The sequence below is a fragment of the Lissotriton helveticus genome, chromosome 3_2 (genome assembly GCF_964261635.1).
Source record: "Lissotriton helveticus chromosome 3_2, aLisHel1.1, whole genome shotgun sequence".
Taxonomy (NCBI): Eukaryota; Metazoa; Chordata; class Amphibia; order Caudata; family Salamandridae; genus Lissotriton; species Lissotriton helveticus.
In genome coordinates, this window is record NC_136062.1 from 359,765,962 (window position 1) to 359,787,208 (window position 21,247).

The 21,247-nt window shown below is 45.5% G+C and overlaps 1 protein-coding gene across 1 annotated transcript in view; it reads right to left on the reverse strand.

Moving 5' to 3' along the window:
• ZDHHC13 (zDHHC palmitoyltransferase 13) overlaps positions 1–21,247 on the reverse strand; it is a 265,540-nt gene that overhangs the window by 48,239 nt on the left and 196,054 nt on the right. Inside the window, exons 14-15 of the mRNA XM_078684239.1 lie at positions 18,992–19,075; positions 18,367–18,524 (exon numbers count right to left, since the gene is read on the reverse strand). Coding sequence (XP_078540365.1) covers positions 18,367–18,524; positions 18,992–19,075 — 242 coding nt within the window. The remainder of the gene's footprint in view (positions 1–18,366; positions 18,525–18,991; positions 19,076–21,247) is intronic.

Here is a 21,247-nt window from a genome sequence, read left to right on the forward strand (position 1 = left end):
AGAGTAGTGAGTGCAGAGTAGTGAGTAGTGAGTGCAGAGTAGTGAGTGCAGAGTAGTAAGTAGTGAGTGCAGAGTAGTGAGTAGTGAGTGCAGAGTAGTGAGTGCAGAGTAGTGAGTGCAGAGTAGTGAGTGCAGAGTAGTGAGTAGTGAGTGCAGAGTAGTGAGTGCAGAGTGCAGAGTAGTGAGTGCAGAGTGCAGAGTAGTGAGTGCAGAGTGCAGAGTGCAGAGTGCAGAGTAGTGAGTGCAGAGTAGTGAGTGCAGAGTAGTGAGTGCAGAGTAGTGAGTGCAGAGTAGTGAGTGCAGAGTAGTGAGTGCAGAGTAGTGAGTAGTGAGTGCAGAGTAGTGAGTAGTGAGTGCAGAGTAGTGAGTAGTGAGTGCAGAGTAGTGAGTGCAGAGTAGTGAGTGCAGAGTAGTGAGTGCAGAGTAGTGAGTGCAGAGTAGTGAGTGCAGAGTAGTGAGTGCAGAGTAGTGAGTGCAGAGTAGTGAGTAGTGAGTGCAGAGTAGTGAGTAGTGAGTGCAGAGTAGTGAGTAGTGAGTAGTGAGTGCAGAGTGCAGAGTAGTGAGTGCAGAGTGCAGAGTAGTGAGTGCAGAGTGCAGAGTAGTGAGTGCAGAGTAGAGAGTGCAGAGTGCAGAGTAGTGAGTGCAGAGTAGTGAGTGCAGAGTAGTGAGTGCAGAGTGCAGAGTGCAGAGTAGTGAGTGCAGAGTAGTGAGTAGTGAGTGCAGAGTAGTGAGTGCAGAGTAGTGAGTAGTGAGTGCAGAGTAGTGAGTAGTGAGTGCAGAGTAGTGAGTGCAGAGTAGTGAGTAGTGAGTGCAGAGTAGTGAGTGCAGAGTAGTGAGTGCAGAGTAGTGAGTGCAGAGTAGTGAGTGCAGAGTAGTGAGTGCAGAGTAGTGAGTGCAGAGTAATGAGTAGTGAGTGCAGAGTAGTGAGTAGTGAGTGCAGAGTAGTGAGTAGTGAGTGCAGAGTAGTGAGTAGTGAGTGCAGAGTAGTGAGTAGTGAGTGCAGAGTAGTGAGTGCAGAGTAGTGAGTGCAGAGTGCAGAGTAGTGAGTGCAGAGTAGTGAGTAGTGAGTGCAGAGTAGTGAGTGCAGAGTAGTGAGTAGTGAGTGCAGAGTAGTGAGTGCAGAGTAGTGAGTGCAGAGTAGTGAGTGCAGAGTAGTGAGTGCAGAGTAGTGAGTGCAGAGTAGTGAGTGCAGAGTAGTGAGTGCAGAGTAGTGAGTAGTGAGTAGTGAGTGCAGAGTGCAGAGTAGTGAGTGCAGAGTGCAGAGTAGTGAGTGCAGAGTGCAGAGTAGTGAGTGCAGAGTAGAGAGTGCAGAGTGCAGAGTAGTGAGTGCAGAGTAGTGAGTGCAGAGTAGTGAGTGCAGAGTGCAGAGTGCAGAGTAGTGAGTGCAGAGTAGTGAGTGCAGAGTAGTGAGTGCAGAGTAGTGAGTGCAGAGTAGTGAGTGCAGAGTAGTGAGTGCAGAGTAGTGAGTGCAGAGTAGTGAGTAGTGAGTGCAGAGTAGTGAGTGCAGAGTAGTGAGTGCAGAGTAGTGAGTAGTGAGTGCAGAGTAGTGAGTGCAGAGTAGTGAGTAGTGAGTGCAGAGTAGTGAGTAGTGAGTGCAGAGTAGTGAGTAGTGAGTGCAGAGTAGTGAGTAGTGAGTGCAGAGTAGTGAGTAGTGAGTGCAGAGTGCAGAGTAGAGAGTGCAGAGTAGTGAGTGCAGAGTAGTGAGTGCAGAGTAGTGAGTGCAGAGTAGTGAGTGCAGAGTAGTGAGTGCAGGTATGTGCAGTGCAGTGCAGGTATGTGCAGTGCAGTGCAGGTATGTGCAGTGCAGGTGAGTGCAGGTGAGTGCAGTGCAGGTGAGTGCAGTGCAGGTGAGTGCAGTGCAGTGGAGTGCAGGCGAGTGCAGTGCAGGTATGTGCAGTGCAGTGCAGGCGAGTGCAGTGCAGGTATGTGCAGTGCAGTGCAGGTATGTGCAGGTGAGTGCAGTGCAGGTGAGTGCAGTGCAGGTGAGTGCAGTGCAGGTGAGTGCAGTGCAGGTGAGTGCAGTGCAGGTGAGTGCAGTGCAGTGCAGGTGAGTGCAGTGCAGGTGAGTGCAGTGCAGGTGAGTGCAGTGCAGTGCAGGTGAGTGCAGTGCAGGTGAGTGCAGTGCAGTGGAGTGCAGGTGAGTGCAGTGCAGTGCAGGTGAGTGCAGTGCAGGTGAGTGCAGTGCATGCAGTGCAGGTGAGTGCAGTGCAGTGCAGGTGAGTGCAGTGCGTGCAGTGCAGGTGAGTGCAGTGCAGTGCAGTGCAGGTGAGTGCAGTGCAGGTGAGTGCAGTGCAGTGCAGGTGAGTGCAGTGCAGGTGAGTGCAGTGCAGGTGAGTGCAGTGCAGGTGAGTGCAGTGCAGGTGAGTGCAGTGCAGTGCAGGTGAGTGCAGTGCAGTGCAGGTGAGTGCAGTGCAGTGCAGGTGAGTGCAGTGCAGTGCAGGTCAGTGCAGTGCAGGTCAGTGCAGTGGAGTGCAGGCGAGTGCAGGTATGTGCAGTGCAGGTGAGTGCAGTGCAGGTGAGTGCAGTGCAGGTGAGTGCAGTGCAGGTGAGTGCAGTGCAGGTGAGTGCAGTGCAGGTGAGTGCAGGGCAGTGGAGTGCAGGCGAGTGCAGTGCAGTGCAGGTATGTGCAGTGCAGTGCAGGTGATTGCAGTGCAGGTGAGTGCAGTGCAGTGCAGGTGAGTGCAGTGCAGTGCAGTGGAGTGCAGGTGAGTGCAGTGGAGTGCAGTGCAGGTGAGTGCAGTGCAGGTGAGTGCAGTGGAGTGGAGTGCAGTGCAGGTGAGTGCAGTGCAGGTGAGTGCAGTGCAGGTGAGTGCAGTGCAGGTGAGTGCAGTGCAGGTGAGTGCAGTGCAGGTGAGTGCAGTGCAGGTGAGTGCAGTGCAGTGCAGGTGAGTGCAGTGCAGTGCAGGTGAGTGCAGTGCAGGTGAGTGCAGTGCAGTGCAGGTGAGTGCAGTGCAGGTCAGTGCAGTGCAGTGGAGTGCAGGCGAGTGCAGTGCAGGTATGTGCAGTGCAGGTGAGTGCAGTGGAGTGCAGGCGAGTGCAGTGCAGGTATGTGCAGTGCAGTGCAGGTGAGTGCAGTGCAGGTGAGTGCAGTGCAGGTGAGTGCAGTGCAGTGGAGTGCAGGCGAGTGCAGTGCAGTGCAGGTGAGTGCAGTGCAGGTGAGTGCAGTGCAGTGCAGGTGAGTGCAGTGCAGGTGAGTGCAGTGCAGGTGAGTGCAGTGCAGGTGAGTGCAGTGCAGGTGAGTGCAGTGCAGGTGAGTGCAGTGCAGGTGAGTGCAGTGCAGGTGAGTGCAGTGCAGGTGAGTGCAGTGCAGGTGAGTGCAGTGCAGGTGAGTGCAGTGCAGTGCAGGTGAGTGCAGTGCAGGTGAGTGCAGTGCAGTGCAGGTGAGTGCAGTGCAGTGCAGGCGAGTGCAGTGCAGGTATGTGCAGTGCAGGTGAGTGCAGTGGAGTGCAGGCGAGTGCAGTGCAGGTATGTGCAGTGCAGTGCAGGTGAGTGCAGTGCAGGTGAGTGCAGTGCAGGTGAGTGCAGTGCAGGTGAGTGCAGTGCAGTGCAGGTGAGTGCAGTGCAGGTGAGTGCAGTGCAGTGGAGTGCAGGCGAGTGCAGTGCAGTGCAGGTGAGTGCAGTGCAGGCGAGTGCAGTGCAGTGCTGTGCAGGTGAGTGCAGTGCAGTGGAGTGCAGTGCAGGTGAGTGCAGTGCAGGTGAATGCAGTGCAGTGCAGGTGAGTGCAGTGCAGTGCAGGTGAGTGCAGTGCAATGTAGGTGAGTGCAGTGCAGGTGAGTGCAGTGCAGGTGAGTGCAGTGCAGGTGAGTGCAGTGCAGGTGAGTGCAGTGCAGGTGAGTGCAGTGCAGGTGAGTGTAGTGCAGTGCAGATGAGTGCAGTGCAGGTGAGTGCAGTGCAGGTGAGTGCAGTGCAGGTGAGTGTAGTGCAGTGCAGATGAGTGCAGTGCAGGTGAGTGCAGTGCAGGTGAGTGCAGTGGAGTGCAGTGCAGTGGAGTGCAGGTGAGTGCAGTGCAGGTGAGTGCAGTGCAGGTGAGTGCAGTGCAGGTGAGTGCAGTGCAGTGCAGGTGAGTGCAGTGCAGGTGAGTGCAGTGCGTGCAGGTGAGTGCAGTGCAGGTGAGTGCAGTGCAGGTGAGTGCAGTGCAGTGCAGGTGAGTGCAGTGCGTGCAGTGCAGGTGAGTGCAGTGCAGTGCAGGTGAGTGCAGTGCAGGTGAGTGCAGTGCAGGTGAGTGCAGTGCAGGCGAGTGCAGTGTGTGCAGTGCAGGTGAGTGCAGTGCAGTGCAGGTGAGTGCAGTGCAGTGCAGGTGAGTGCAGTGCAGTGCAGGTGAGTGCAGTGCAGGTGAGTGCAGTGCAGGTGAGTGCAGTGCAGTGCAGGTGAGTGCAGTGCAGTGCAGGTGAGTGCAGTGCAGGTGAGTGCAGTGCAGTGCAGGTGAGTGCAGTGCAGGTGAGTGCAGTGCAGTGCAGGTGAGTGCAGTGCAGGTGAGTGCAGTGCAGGTGAGTGCAGTGCAGGTGAGTGCAGTGCAGTGCAGGTGAGTGCAGTGCAGTGCAGGTGAGTGCAGTGCAGGTGAGTGCAGTGCAGGTGAGTGCAGGTGAGTGCAGTGCAGTGCAAGTGAGTGCAGTGCAGGTGAGTGCAGTGCAGTGCAGGTGAGTGCAGGTGAGTGCAGTGCAGGTGAGTGCAGGTGAGTGCAGTGCAGTGCAGGTGAGTGCAGTGCAGGTGAGTGCAGGTGAGTGCAGTGCAGGTGAGTGCAGTGCAAGTGAGTGCAGTGCAGGTGAGTGCAGTGCAGTGCAGGTGAGTGCAGTGCAGTGCAGGTGAGTGCAGTGCAGTGCAGGTGAGTGCAGTGCAAGTGAGCGCAGGTGAGTGCAGTGCAGGTGAGTGCAGTGCAGTGCTGGTGAGTGCAGTTGAGTGCAGTGCAGGTGAGTGCAGTTGAGTGCAGAGTGGTGTGTATTGACAATGTAAATGACAATGCCATTTATTTATGATTTAAAGAAAAAAAAAAATGTCATGAGCAATGCCAATAGCTCTACCTTTAATGATGCCGAGACCATTGCATTGTAAATGCTTGTTTTTTTAATTTACCCGGGTAACCATTGGGGGCCAATGCTTTTCCGGATTTTAAGCGGTTCTTAGGTGCCGAATGCAGCTTTAAGATCGCCTTCCAAGAGACTGCCTTTTGACATCAGACAGGGAGAGGGGGAAGTATGAAGCGGACAATTGTCGCCTGTGGTAACACATGTCTCTCTGGGCATACAGTCAAGCATGGTATTGTGCAAATTTCTACATGATGTTCTTTTCACCTGTAATTTTCGAGCCATCTGAGTCGGTAAGATATATAATCGGAGTGCGGTGCTCCATATTATAGTAAAGACAAAGTGGCTTACTCGCTTTATTCTCCCCATTGACAAAGACAGGTCTGCGTGCCAAGCCATATTTTCTAAGCTTCGCCCGATAACGTTTGTTGTAATATCATTTGGTTGCGGACAATATCCCTGCAAGTTTCCGGTCTTAGCTCTATGAGGCAAACTGCCTCCAGATCCAGAATACAGGAGTTTGCATCATTTACCAATTGTAGTGTTCTTCTGATAACTTATAATGTACTGCAGTAGAGTCACTTTGCAGGATTCCAAAAGGGTTCCTGGAGAATCTACTGATCCCTGATTGTGGGCGAAATATGCATCAAAAATGCCTCACCTGGGAGTGTTTTTCATACCACTTCTTGGAGAGACAATCCAGTCGACCTCCACCCTACACCTAGTCTTAATGTGGATTTCCACCGGGGAGTGGTCAGAGTGTCCTCAGAGAAGAATCTGCATTGGTATCACTCTGTGGACTGCTGCCTTCAATACCAAAAAGTAGTCCTGATGGGAAAACCGGTTGTGTGATCCAGAGTTGAACATAAAGCCTGCTCCTGCAGTAGGAACAGTCGCCATACATCCGAAGGGCCTAAGGCTTCTATAAAGGGTGCTATTAAGGAATTGTATTTATTTAAAAAGGTTTATAAAGTGCGAAAATACCTTGTATGGGTATCAGAGCGCTGTACAAAAGAGCGGAAGTGGAAGGAGGTAAAAGCATGAATACAACATCATAAACTGACGTGTGGTACCAGAAAAGCAACAAAGTCTTATGGAGCATGTGGATAGACCACATTACAACATTGAACAAAAGTAACAACCCATCTTGTGAGACATGTAAAGAGCAACAATTCTCATAGGGGACGTGAAGAGAGTAAATTAAAACGTTTGAACAGAAGTAGCAAAGAGTGTCAACAGGAAATAAAGTTAAGTTAGGATGGCTTCTGGACTATTGCTGTAGATGGTTATTCAGAAGTAACCATTTGGCATGTTTTTTGAATGAGGCGGTTGAGGGGTTTAATCTTGGGAGGAAGAGCGTTCCAAATTAGTGGTGCAAGACCAGAGAAAGCACAGTTGTGGGTTCTTTTCTTTTTGAATTTGAAACATTTCAACAGTAGAGTGTTAGAGCTTCTTAGGGCCCGATTTCAATCAGATAGTTCACGTTTTTTTGCCTGGAAAACGAGGGTGTTGTAGTGAATAGATTTGTGTGTCAGGCAAGCTATCTTGAAACGGATCCTTGCTTCGGTAGACAGCCGGTTTAGTTGCATCAGGTCTGGTGTGATGTGGTCATGTTTTCTTGATACAGTGATTAGTCTAGCCACAGAGTTCAGAGTGGCTCTTAGAGGTGCCAATCTAGCTTCAGGTAACCCAGCTAGGTTCACCATTCCAAACTCCAAGCGTGAGATAACTAGAAAATGGACAGCGGACTGAATGTCCTCAGAAGGCAAGAATGGCTTGAATTTACTTAATGTGTTGAGCTGATGATTGGCTCCCCTTATAGCTGCACTGATGTGATATTTCATATTCAGGTATTTGCACAGATTTATGCCTAAAGATGTCATAGGGTCAACAACATGAGGGGTGCAGTTGAGCGCTGTAAGTTGTTTGAGCCAGTCTTGAGTGGGTGAAAAGAGATTGTGTGTGTGTTTGTGTGGGGGGGGGGGGCAGGATCCAGCTTGAGGTCAGCCCTATTACCCTCAATGGGGGAGGGTTGGCATTGTGGACGGCAGGTCTAGGGGGAGTGGTTGAAGAGACAGCCCTTGGAGAATGGTGGTGGGGGGCAAAGTGGCGTTATACTGTGTGATGAGGTAAGTATTGGGGAAGGGATAGGATGGTGAGGGTTCACGGATGAAGTACAGGAGTATGAGGTTGAGTGAGGGGTAGGAAGAGCACTCATTTTGGAGTTCAAGCACTCTTGAGTTGGCAAACCCAGGTTAGGCTTGTAGGTATTGCACTCACGATCTGTGCCGGGGGATTTGTCAGACCGACTCAAGGGGAGTGAGGGGGCAGCAAAGTGAGGGGGAAGCAGAGGAGGATGAAACAAAAGGTTCTTCAGCTGAGAGGAGACTTTGATTATGCGGACTAGCAGGAACCATATTATAAGGTGTATTTTTAATCCTGAAAGATTCTGTTAAAGCGTTCAGGGTTAAGGATTAAGGTATGAAGCTTGTATAAGGATGCTTCCATTGTTGCAGAGGGATATGGCAAGATCAGCATTGAAGTCAGGTGAGGGTAATATAGTTATTCTGAAACCATGAAGAGTTTTGCTCATTGGTTTGGAAGGAAGAGTTGATGTTAAGACTCTTCTCCACTGAGCTCTTCTGGTAGTGTAGAAAATTAGGTTGGTAACCACAACACCCTTTGACGTTCAGAAATAGGTATCAGAGATGAGCGTTTCAGGTAATCGTTAGAGCAGATTGTGTTTGAAGGTCTATGCCGCTCTCTTAGAAAGATTAGACAATCTTAAAAGCATTAAGACCTACCTGTGCCAGGATCTCATAGGAGCGAATGATAGGTCATGCCATGGTGAGGATAGCGACCAGATTAAAGTGGTCGTGAGAGGATGTTGAAATGTCACCAGAGAGTAGTGTAATATTCCACCTGTAGATTGCAAGCAATCGGAGCACTGTGTAATGATACACTTGCTCGTTGTTAGGATGTCACTAGAGAGTAGTGGAAATCCCTTCTTTAGATACAGCGCACTGTAACTTGCTACAAAAGACCATTCTAATATGGCCGCTCCCAGGGTATAACCAGTATAAATTCCTGCCTTTCTTTCAATGCAAGGGCAACAGAGTAGTGGAATTTCCACCTATTGATAACTTGCCACACAAGACCATTCCAAGATGGCCACTCCCAGGGCATAAACAGGTGTGAAGTCCTGCTTTTCTTTCAATGCATGGTCAATATACCCAGAGTCCTCTTTTACTTTCACTGAAATTTCTTGGGCTCGAATCAATAGCCTTTTTTCTATATTTAATTTGGCTTGTTGTACCTCAGATCAGAACTGGGGAGATAAATTAACAAAATGGAGTGTTATCCAATGTCCAACTGAACACACAACACAGATCAGGAAAATCACAGTGCCTTAACAGAAACCCACCCACTGATCTGAAATCAACTTCAACCCCCCTATTTTTTCATCCCCAAATGCAACAGCCTGCATGACAGACGGAGGAAGGGTGAAGTGCGTTCAAAAGTCCGAATGCCTCCCTTTAAGGTGAGCCTGCAGACCGGGTGAAGTTCGGAATGGTCTCTTGCAGCCCTTTCCCTCTTCTGAAGCCTATCCCTAGAGTCTAAAACCCCATTCCAATTACTCCCCAGCACCAAAGGACCTTCTGGTAGCTCTCCTAATAATTTTTTAATAACCTAAAGGAAAGAGGTGCTTAACGGGGATAAGAATGTCAAGGGTTCCTTATAGAGAAGGCCATTTACTGCCCCATCAATACGTCTATTTCTTTTTATCCACAAAAGGATGTGCAGCTGAACCCCTGGTCCCCCTCATAAACCCAGAGAGAAAGCCAGAGTGAACCCATATAGAGCTAAGAAGGGTACCTTATTACCCACTAGCAGGCGCTCTTGGAGGAACAGTGTATCTGCTTGGAGTCCCTTACAGGCCTGAAGAACTGCCACTCTTTTAATCTTCCCCATTATGTTGCTGACGCTCAAGGTTATTATATGTAACTTGTCACTCTGGAACCCTCTAATGTGATCATCCATCTGTTAGGAAAACAACACCCATAGTGGCCGGGTGTCAACCAGAGTAAGGTAATGCAGCGTCAACATCTTAAACATCAAACCACATCCCAAACCCTGTTGCCCTATACCTCGGAAACAAAGTGTCTGTCACTGAGCACACTAAACACACTGTGTCAATTGAGCACCATTGAGGTCATATCCCAAAGATATCCCCTCCCTGCAACTTACTTCCATTGCTTTTAGCCCAGAGTATGAACCCCCACCCTCAACAATCACTAAGTGGGTCAGGTTCCATCTCTATGCTCCATCGCTATCTCACCACAGGCTGAAATCATAAATAATGTATCTTCTTGGTCATCATCTCCTGCCATTGGAGGGCAACTTTGGGGGTGGGTAAAAGGGATATAGAGAGGAGTGACAGGGTGAGGAAACATTAGCAAGGGGGTTATCAGAGGACTCCAGTTCCAAGTCACGAAGGGACCCTCAAGGCCCCCCACCAAAAAGAAGCATTAATCAAATCGTAATCGAATCCAGAGAGATGGAGTCTTCCATCAACCCCCCACTACGGCGCGTTAGCTTTTCTTGTTGTCACACCAGGGCCCTCCTGTACAATTTCTGTGGCATGTGGTACCTTTAGTGTATTTAGGAGGACAGGGATTTTTTCGCTAAGGAATTTCCAGTGTCAAACCTGAACATGGTATGCGGCTGAGAATTGACACATTCCTCCATCCAATGAAACACCAGTTTTGGGATTCAAAGAAGAGTTTCTGGGAACTGTAAATGACATTAGGCTTGGCCGGGTATACAAGCATATAGCAGAAATTGAGGCTGCACAGTTTGTTCTTGGCTTCAACAAATTATTATTTTGTGTGACTGAAACAGCAGAGACCCTTGGATATGAGCATATCGAAGGATTGACAAGGATTGAGTCTCTGTCCAAATAATATGCTATCAATCATAGGACGGACTGATGCCAAAGGGGGCGGCAGCTGGGCTAGTGCTCTGAGTGGTCACTTGATTATAACGCATTGAGAAGTATAGTCCAGCATAGGAGATTGTAGCCAGTGGTCCACAAATATTTCAGTGAGGAGTCTTCACATCATCTGAAGTTGCCTACACTTATTGACCTGTCCAAGCAGGTTTTTATTTTGTTCGGTGTGAATCTCTGTCCTTAGTCCGGACATCTCTATGTGTTGGCCGCTAACGAGGAGCAGATCTTAAGCCTTAGGTAATGGAACCAGGACGACACCCATGGAAATGGAAACTGGTGTTCTAGTTAGAGATCATCTTGCTGTTCTGTTGTAAGAGTAACAGCCTGTGATTTCTGGAGGTTTAGTTTAAAGCCAGACACAGAGTCGTAGCCCTTCAACTTGTCCAGCTGGGCAGGCAATGATGTAAGGGACTGCGTTAGGTACGCTACAATGTCATCTGCATAAAGTGCTATTTTATGCTCCAGAAGCCAAAAAAAGTAAGGCTTGTAGTCTGCAGGAATATCAGGATTCTATCTTTGAGGGGTTCCATGTGGAGCGCCAAAAGGTTAGGAGAGCGCGAGCACCTCTATCTCATACCGCTAGTGATGGGAAAGGTGTGCAAGAACAAACCATTGACTAACCTGAGCTAGGGGTCTAACAGAGCCCAATTTCCCCCATGTGCAAAGCGCAGTCCTAGGCCGCTCTCTTCCAGGACCCACCATAGGAAGGGCGAATGCACTTCATGTAATGCTTTTTCAGCGACATGAGTAGAGTTTTATGTTTGGGATCGGAAGGCTTTATTCATGAAGTGAACAGGTATGTCATATTGTTGTTGCAGTCTCTCTATGGTATGAAACCATCCTGTTCCAGGTGGATCAGACCCTCCATAAGCAGTTTGAGGTGCGCGGCTAGGATGCCCATGAATAGTTTGGCATTACATTTAGGCGAGAGAGATGGGGCAGAACGAGCAGCATAGGGAGGGATCTTTCTCCGGTTTGGGGATCACACTGATTACCGCTTTATTCATGGTGGCCTTGAGGGAGCTCGTTTTGGCACAGGAGTTGTAGAGGTGCGTAAAGAGCACAGCTACGCGGCAAACACATTGTAAAAGCTGGGGTGAAAGCCATCTTGCCCAGGTTGCACGCGGGCTATAGCCGAGAGAACCTCGTGTGGTGGATATCTGCCTCCAGAGTTCACAAGTACACCTGAGGTATGCATGAAATATTGCTGGCAAGATACTCGTCAATGTTTCAGTGTTCTACTTCCTCATCGGTATAGAGGTCTGTATAAAAGCCCTCAAATGCACTTGGCTGTTTTTTAAGAAAGGATACATTACAGCTTGATCTCTTACGGCATTCACGCAAATTCCATCTGCAATCTTGTTTACAGCATTCTTAAACATATTTAGATGCATCTTACTATCTATATTGATATGGTCTGTATTGAAATAGGTTCCTCCTTCCTTGCATCAGTTAACCAGCCATTGCTGGTCACCCACTCTTAGGTCTTTCAATCAACGGCATATAAAAGTCAGTGGGTTCAACAGATTTACAGTTTTTCTTAAACCTTAGAGTAAGATACTGAGACTAAAAGACAGGAACGTGGGTCTTTTGTGGTAAAAGAAATTGAAACCATTGGAGGCAGGAATTACTTAAGAGGGTAATGGCATCCACTATAATAGGGGACAAAAAATAAGTTTGGACACACCATGCCTCAAATTCATTCAACAGGGCAATCTGTAAAGCATGCATGGTCTGGAACAGAGCAGCCTCTTAAAGAACTGGAGAACTGTAGTAATAAAAAAACTGTTGTCACTGATTAGACAATATCTTTCATAAATAGAGGACCACTATGTAATTCCAATCTCTTGTCGAAGGCCTGTAGGCAGAGACCTTTCACCCCAATACTTTTTTATGAAAGCACCCATTCATGATATCATATTCTCGCATTAGAAAAGCATTGAAGGCCGAGTAGCACAAGATTTGTGTGATCTGACCGTTGCCTGAAAAAATAATGTCCTACTTGGTCGGCTACCTAAAAGGGAAGATCAACAGCTGAGACACTTTGTTCTGAGAACTGACTGTGTGTCCCTGTGGGTTTCCGTCTGCTGCTAGGTGTAGGAGAATCACAAAAATGTAATGGTCAATTGTCTACAAACACATCAACATTGACTCTCTGCACACTGGGAGCGATTCCACTACTGTAGTGTTGCCTGTAAGGACCTGGCTCATGTGTGGGTGGAGAAACCCGGGGCTCCACCCTCGGGGGTAAGGATTCCCCTAATAAATTACCCCCAATCTGAGCGATTATATAGTGCCAATTTCTTCCCGTTGCTTAGACAGCTTAAAAATGACTTAAAAAAATGGAGCACAGCCTATATCTCCTAGATATATCGAATTAACACAGTAAAGATGAACATGCTTCCCCGCCTCCCCTATCTCTTCCAGGGGCTACCTATCCTGCCTGAGAAGGGGTTATTTAAAGAACTGAGAACCAGGATTATCAATTTCATATGGCAGGGGCAACAAGCGCGTCTTTCTCATCGCCTCTTGACGAGGCCACGACTCAAGGGGGGCCCCCGACTCTCCCAGATTTTTTAATATATTACAGAGAGGCGCAACCACACCTTCCATACTCTTCTGTTGGATGAATCCACCATGCTAGAAAGCCTACAAACCTAGATATGTCAAACATTTATGTCCCAAGTACTGCTGAGGAGATGTCTTGCCTCCCTGAAGGGACCTGAATCCCCAAGATCATGCAGGCTTCCAGAAGAACTCTTCTGAGACTCAAGTGAATATCTTGTTCCCAAAAAGCATGGGTGTACACAATAGTTTATCTGCCCCCACAAAGACAAAAGGGGGAAAAACACAAACTCAATTTCACTCAAATTCAATAGAACAATTTATATTAACAGACATGCCACAGTGCCTAAACACTTTACTCCTTTTCTAGTGAAAATGGACAAATCCAGATTTATGATGGGAATACCCGAATAATCTAATGCAAGGCGTCTACGCATAACCACACATGCTATGTACAAAAACATATTACATTTGTACAAAGTCCTTAGATGTAGAAAAATTGCCAGACAGCTTAGAATGGAATTTTAAAGTCATTAGATGTAGAAAAATTCCCAGACCGCTTTGAATGGAATTTTAAAGTCCTTAGATGTAGAAAAATTCCCAGACAGCTTAGAATGGATTTTTTTTATCACAATAAAGGACTTTATCAGTTATATAAAAACCTTTATTACAACCCATGAGGCTACCTCTTTACCTGCATATAAAAACTCTCAACACTTCACTTTCAAGGACTCACCAAGGCTGGCCTTTATTACTACACTTGCATTTGTTTTGGCCTACAACCTTGACTGCAGTTCCATGATGACATTAAAGAACATGGGTGTAGATTTTTTTAAACGGTCTAATAAGCAGTTTGAGGTGCGCCGCTAGGATGCCCATGAATAGTTTGGCATTACATTTAGGCGAGAGAGATGGGGCAGTACGAGCAGTATAGGGTGGGATCTTTCTCTGGTTTGGGGATCACGCTGATTACCGCTTTATTCATGGTGACCTTGAGGGAGCTCGTTTTGGCACAGGAGTTGTGGAGGTATGTAAAGTGCTCAGCTACGCATCAAACACCTTGTAGAAGCTGGGGATAAAGCCATCTAGCCCAGGTTGCAGGCCAGAGTTCACACGTACACCTCTGTTATGCATGTAATATTGCTGGCAAGATACTCGTCAATGTTCCTGTGTTCTACTTCCTCATCGGTATAGAGGTCTGTATAAAAGCCTTCAGATCAAATGCACTTGGCTGGTTTTTAGGAAAGGAAACATTACAGCTCGATCTCTTACGATTAGATTTATGATGGGAATACCCGAATAATCGAAGGCATCTGCGCAACATAACCACACACGCTATGTACAAAAACATATTACATTTGTACAAAGTCCTTAGATGTAGAAAAATTCCCAAACAGCTTAGAATGGAATTTTAAAGTCCTTAGATGTAGAAAATTTCCCAGGTTAGAATGGAATTTTTTCTTTATCACAATAAAGGACTTTATCAGTTATATAAATACCTTTATTACAGTCCATGAGGCTACCTCTTTAACTGCATATACACTCTCAACACTTCACTTTCAAGGACTCACCACGGCTGGCTTTTTTTTACTCCACTTGCATTTCTTTTGGCCTAGAACCTTGACTGCAGTTCCATGATGACATTAAAGAACATGGGAGTAGATTCTTTTTAAAAGATCTACTTCTCCATAGGACAAGATAACATAATAAAAGTACATTTCTGAGTTATGTTAAAATTATTTATAGAGCGCACAAACACCGGTTGGTTTCTTGGTGCAAAATAGAGGAGTAGCCAGAGTCCTAGCGAGTTATTCATATGCTTGGATAAACAGCAAGGTCTTAAGGAGTCTCCTGAATGTCAAAAGGTCTGTCAGGGATCTGATGTCAAGCAGGTGAGCATTCCAGAGGTGTGGTCCAACACTGCAAATCTGCTACCGCCTAATCTCTTCAGTGTGTATGAAGGTGTGGCCAGGAGATTCATGTGGGCAGAGCGCAAATTTGTGGGTAGGTATATATCTCTGAATGAGATGAGACAACTATCGGACAGGCTTCATACAGGGATTTAAAAATGAAACACCCGAATTTTAAAGCGCAGAGTAGTGTTACAGGGAGTCAATGTAGTTTCCACATGAGAGGGGAATCGTGTTGCTATCTTGGCTGATGGAAAACCAGTCTGGCGGCTTGATTCTGTACTAACTGCAGTCTTTTAACTAGGTACGCCAGCAGACTGAAATAAAGTGAATTAGTGTAGTCTATGTGAGAAATGACCAAGGCTAGGACGGCCTGAACCAATGCTTTCCTAGTGAGAAGTTCACTGATCTTCCGCAACTGGAAGAAGCTGGTAGGTTCATTGTAACCCCAAGGCTCTTAGCTGAGGAAGGTGGCACTGTGGTAGAGCCCAGTTCAGTTGACCAAAAATTTGGGCTCAAATGGTTGCGGGCCCCCCCTAGCAAGATCAATTCGATTTTATCCAGATTTAGCTTTAGGTGGTTGATGTTCATCCAGTTGCAGATGTGCAGCGTTGTGGATTGGAAATCAGAAATGGAATCAGGGGTATTGTCAATAGTAAGGATTAGTTGCAGGTCATCTGCGTAATTAAATGTGCTCATGTCTCTTTCTCTAAGGGACAGAATAAAAGGGAGTAGGTACAGATTGTACAGGTGCGGGGATAATGAAGATTCCTGTGGCAAGGAGACCTAACATAAGGCGCTGTAAAGTGGGAGAGGTGAAGGGACTGGGAGCAGTCCTCCAAAAAGGACTTAATCCATCTGAGAGCTGAACCATGAAGTCCTGCGACCCTGACACGGTCCACCAGAATTCCATGGCCAACCGTGTCAAAAGCCGCGGATAGACCTAAAAGCACCAAGGCCTGAGGGGTGCCCTTACCAGCTTCCTTCCGTAGTTCATCCAACACAGTCCGTATTACTGCCTCAGTTGACTGAAAGGGACAGAAACCTGCTTGGTGAGGATCAAGGAATTAAGACTGTTCAATAAATGAACAGAGGCTATTCTCCACGTGAGCTTCCAATACCTTGGCCAGGAAAGGAAGCCAAGACATAGGCTATAATTAAGTGGGAACAGGGGGTTGGCCCTAGGTTTTTTTATAAGAGTAACTATGATAGCTTTTTGAAGGTCTAGGATCTCAGCCCTGTATTAATGACTTGTTAACAAAAAAAGGGGGGGCAGTGTCAGGGCTTGCAGTAAAAATTACTCTTAAAATGTAGGGTGGACAGCTGTCAGCAGGAGATCCAGACTTAACTTTGATCAGTAGTTCCAAGAAGGCTTCTCGGCTGATTGCTGGGAATGGAAGCGAAGAGCAAGGGTTTCTCAGTGCCGTTGGTAGAGCTTCATATACAAGGCTAGCAGGGATGCGGACTTTAATCATAGTAATTTTGTCGATAAAGAAGGTATTCAAGTAGTTATAGAGCAACTGGGATGGAACTGATTTTATTGTAACTCTGTCAGGATAAGATAACTCACTGACAATAGAGAATATTTCTTTCGATTTATTGGTAGAATTCAGAATCTTTGAAGAGAAATAGGTGGCTTTGGTAGATTGAATGGATTTGTATATTGCTTAAGTTGAGCTGAGTAGATGTCTCTTATCAGGGGAGTAGTTCCGTCTCCACTTTCTTTCAGTTTGGTGCAGGGCTAGTGTTTGAGCTTTTAAATCTTCTGCGAACCATCTCTGGGCCTCATGACATCTAACTGTTTTTGTTATCCAGAAGGGGGCATGTACAATGCTAGCTGCTATTTACCAAGCTGTGATGTTTTCCTCACTTATGTTCACAGATGGCTGATTAATGGGCACTGTGTTCACTATTGAGCAGCAGACGGCATTGATGTCAATGCTGTTCCATTTCCTAACCATAAGCCCTCCCTCACCTGGAGGTTTGCATGTGGTGGCATTATTATTCACAAACTTTATTAGAAAGTATTCAGACCATATGCAGGGAGACATGGTCAATGACAATGTCGACACTAAGATTAGATGTCCAAATTTGATCTAGAGTGTGGCCTTTGATATGTGTAGGAGATGTCATGTGTTGGATACAGTTCAATCATCTAAGTAGATCGGTCAGTTCTTCAGAGTGTGGGCCCCCTGTCACGTCATTGGCCCAATAGTTAAAATCCCTTATCAGCAGTGCTTTAGCATGGTTGAATATTAGATGGGCCATCTGCTCACCTAATATCTGGGGGGAAAGGGGCATGTTCTGAGGGGGCCTGTTTAGCAGTACACAAACTAAGGGTACAGACGCAGGATCAAGCTAATAACTTAATTGTCCACCGTAGTAATATCAAACGCAGTGAGTGTGGTGAATTTAAGTTCATGACGAAATATGGCAGCTACCCCACCCCTATTTTCCCAGCCGGTTGATTAGCCTGAAAGATATAGTAGTTATTGGGGAGGGTGGCCAGCATATCAGGGGTGGACTCCTGTGAAAGCCAGGTTTCAGTTGGTAAAAGAATATCTGGTTTACTTAAGTGCAGTACGTGAAATATATCCAATTTATATCTTGTCAAGGAGCGAGTGTTGAGAGATATAATTTGAAGTTCAGATGTCCCGTGATAATGCTGACTCTGGGTGTTTTCTGCGACAGAGGGCAATAGATCAAGTTCAGGGAAGGAGTCCCTTATTTACATAATACCCGACGACTAATCTGGAGCCAATAGAGGGATTAAGAGGTCGTTTTTAAGAGAGTAGATGCTTTAAATCAGTCGGGCGTAGTTTAAAAATTGGGCATAATGACTGGCCCCTAGCGGGCACAAACCTTTCCCATAAACACATCATTTTGTCCCTTTTGGTGCCATGCACTGAGGTAAAAGTATTGCAGTGTTCTCATTATATCAAAGCTAGAATAATATCCTCCCTGACTATGGAAGGGCTCATTTGATTTGATATGAAGCAAGGCTCTGATTTTGTCACCTTTCCAGAAATCTACGTACAGGGGCTGGAAAGTAGTGGGAAGGACTGGAATGCCCTTTGAGTCTTGGTACATCCACACACACATACATACATGTTAAAGAGTATCCACCAACTCCTCTCCATTCTCTTGCGTTAAAGGAAAAGGTTGGAATTCAACTCCTGATAAAGAGAACATAAACGTTTTTCTTTATTGGTGGAGAAGAAAATGGGTAAAGGGAAGGTGAATTTGCAATTGCCGAGCAGATTTTCATATGAGCAAAAACACATGAATATTAGATCAGGCAAAGTGGAATTCAGAAAAGCTTGCTAGATTGGCCCCTAATTTATTTTCATATGGCCAATAATGGCTTTACACTGATTCTCCATTATTAATCTTGTTTAAAAAAAAGAAGAACAGGGAGCATTATAAGTACCTGGGAACATTATAAGTAGCCTCAAAGTGTTAAATGTGCACATGCATTTGTACTGGGGCCACTGTCATCAAAGCAAGCTGAGCTCACAGCATATTCTCAGATCGGTCACCCTATTGCAAAAGGTGTTTGCGTCAATGACTCATGTATAAACAAACTTGAACTTATATATATTTATTATCTGAAGGGAAGGGCACAGAATATAACTTGCTACTTGTCAGAGGTTTAAGAGAATGAGGCAGCTAGAATGACCTTTGCATCCCATTGTATAAACACAACTGCAGGACAACTGTGCGCATACATTTAGCAAATGAAGTATGGAGTATAAATAGGTGCTGTTAAAGCATGGAGAGCTATTACATAATAAAGTACTTAATACCTTAAGACAATGCATTTCTTTACGTTACTTCATTATAGCTGAAACAAAATTACCTGATATAACTGAAGGACAAGCATCAATGTAGACCAAAAGGAGTGGAAGATCACAATAATGAATATGTACAAAACCCAGGGAGAACAAGACACGATCTGGGTGATGAAGATCCATAAGCCATCATGATAAAAATTTGTTGCACAGTGTCTTTTCCAATCTGTGGACAGAAACAAGGATCATCATAGAATGCAGGTGAAAGGTAATATCCACAAACTAAGGTAATTTACTTGGTTAATACTTGTATGCATACATATAACAGTGAGACACATATCTCAATGGCTTGCAGCCACAATAATCAATAGACTTTAAACACCTAATTCTATTTGATGCTTGTTTTATGTGTGTATTCACAAATATTCTGAATTAATGGAAGCATACTCGGTCAATCAGATTGTTGGTCAACCATGTCTTTTTTGTACCACCAATTTCTCTATTAAAGTAACAGCCTTTGCATCATCATCATCAGCCCTAGGTGATACTTTATGTCCACTTTTGAATGTCTCCCACTGCATGTATGTAAAATGGGATCTTTAATTGCATGATCAGGCTGGTACATAAAGGTAGTCTCTTCATGGAGGATGCCTGGACCTATTCGAAACAGAAATGAACAACAAAAACACTTACAGACACAGGTTGCGAACACCATCCATCCACACACCATGTTGAGGAAAATCAAAAATAAGAAAAAATAGTGATGGTTTCCTGCACCTGAAAAAATATAAAAAACATGTTTTATTAATTTGAAAATTAACTTCTCAAGAAACTTCAAGTTAACAAGAAATGTGCTGTATAGACTGAGCCTTATAAACCTTTTCCTACTTTTCACTCTCTCGTTTTTATGGCTCATCCATTATAATTAAAGAGGTATATTATGAGTCAGGAAAAATAGAGAAGCTACTGTGGCCATTGTTTAGATTATCTTGGTAAACACAGAAATGTGCCACATTAGTACATAATCCTACTACATCTGTTGAATTATACATAGGTAAAAAAACACAGGAATGTGGAAAATTACATGCATGCTTGTATTTCTGCCTTCAGAAACCAAGATCAAATTTTAAGTCTTGATAAGAGTCTGAATTTGTAGATTGCCCCAGAAACACCACCAGCGAAAACTGGTGGAAATCACCTGCAATCATAATAATCACTGGCACAGCCAACATGTCTTGCCTGTGGGACCTACTGGCTGCCAATGGTTTGTATGTATTCTGTACAGCTTCTCGTATGCTGTGCTGCTGCATGGCTAAATAAAAAAAAATACTACTGTGTACTTTTCTAGGAACTTGAATACAAAAATAGCAGTCACTTTTTTTTTTACCTCAGATCAGCAAAAAACCTGCTTAAACCTTTTGTGGGAAAGCGGGTGGGGTAGATACGCAAGAGAGGGTGCAGAAGAAACATGGAAGGCAAAGCGGTGTGGGTAACAACATGGGTTTAAGGGCTGAAGGAACAGAGGGTACAGGATGGGGATGCAACACGAACGAGAGGGAGAGCAACGTGGAACAGAAAAGCAAACCGGTGAGAGAGCATCTGAAGAGGGTAGAGGCACATTGGCGAGAATGCAAAACGAGTGGCAGAGTACATGAGGGAAAAACATCACAGAGGGTAGTTGGGAAGAAGCATACAGGCAAGTGTGATTAGCACAGAAAGGCAAGAAAAGCTCATTGGGGAGACAGGTGAAAAAGAAGATAAGTTACTTACCCTTAACTGTAGTTCTCCAGTACTGGAATCTTTCATAGATTCACATGGTTCAATCATTCGCCATCGGCGAGATGAGTCCTTGGTACCATAAAAAAGGCAATGTAATAATAGAGATAGACTATAGAGGCCATAGGCATTTTAGTTTAGTAACGTTTCCTAGTCATTATTTTTAAAAAAGGATTAAACTTACATCTCAACCAATTAGGTTGCACCACCCTGTAAGAACAATTTTGTGAAAAGCTCCAGTCCCTCAGTTCTTTTGACCATGAGTGAGAATACGTTAAACTGCACTGAGAGATGGAAGTAGAGATTCCCAGGGGAGGAGGGTGGGTCGGATGTGAATCTATAAAAGATTTGAGTACTGGAGAACTACAGTTGAAGGTAAATAACTTATTTTGTTACTCCAGTACTGAAACTTTCATAGATTCACATGCTCAAATCAGACTAAACAGCAGTGAAAAAGCATATTTTCCTATAAATGTAACATCCTCTAGAGAGGAATACAAAGTATACATAAACGTATGAACAGTGAATAAAATATGCGTAATTAGTAAGAGGATGGCATACTTTTCCAGGCTGCCGCTCTGCAGATATCTGATAGTAACACACTAGCAAACAATGCCGTGGAAGTAAACATAGTATTGTGGAGTGAGCATGCACTTTTGTGCTTAAAGGTCTGCCAGCCTTCTGATGAAAGTATGGAATGGTGCTAGATAACCATCTAGAGCTGTTTTGTTTTGATAGAGGAAAACCTTTCCTTGGAGCACTGTAGGCTACAAAGAGTTGGTTGGATCTGTGAAAAATCCTAGTCCTATCCAAATAGAACTTTAATCACCTTTTGATATCCAAAGAGTGCAATGCCCGTTCTGCTAACATTTGAGGGTTCGAAAAAACGACTTGAGAACCACAGGTTCATTGAGATGAAAGTCTGATGGGGATTTAAAATGAATTCATGGTTTGATTCAAGAATAACCCCATCATGCCTGACTGGAGGAAAGGTTCCTGAATGGTGGAAGCCTGAATTTCACTGACTCTTCTTGCTGATGTTAAAACTAGGATAGCTACCTTCCAAGAGAAAATTGTTTTATGGATAGGCTAGATTGGATCTCTCATGAACTGTAAAACTACAGTGTTAAGCTGCCAAAGAAGAGGAGGAGGCCTCACTGGCTGGAAGGTTCT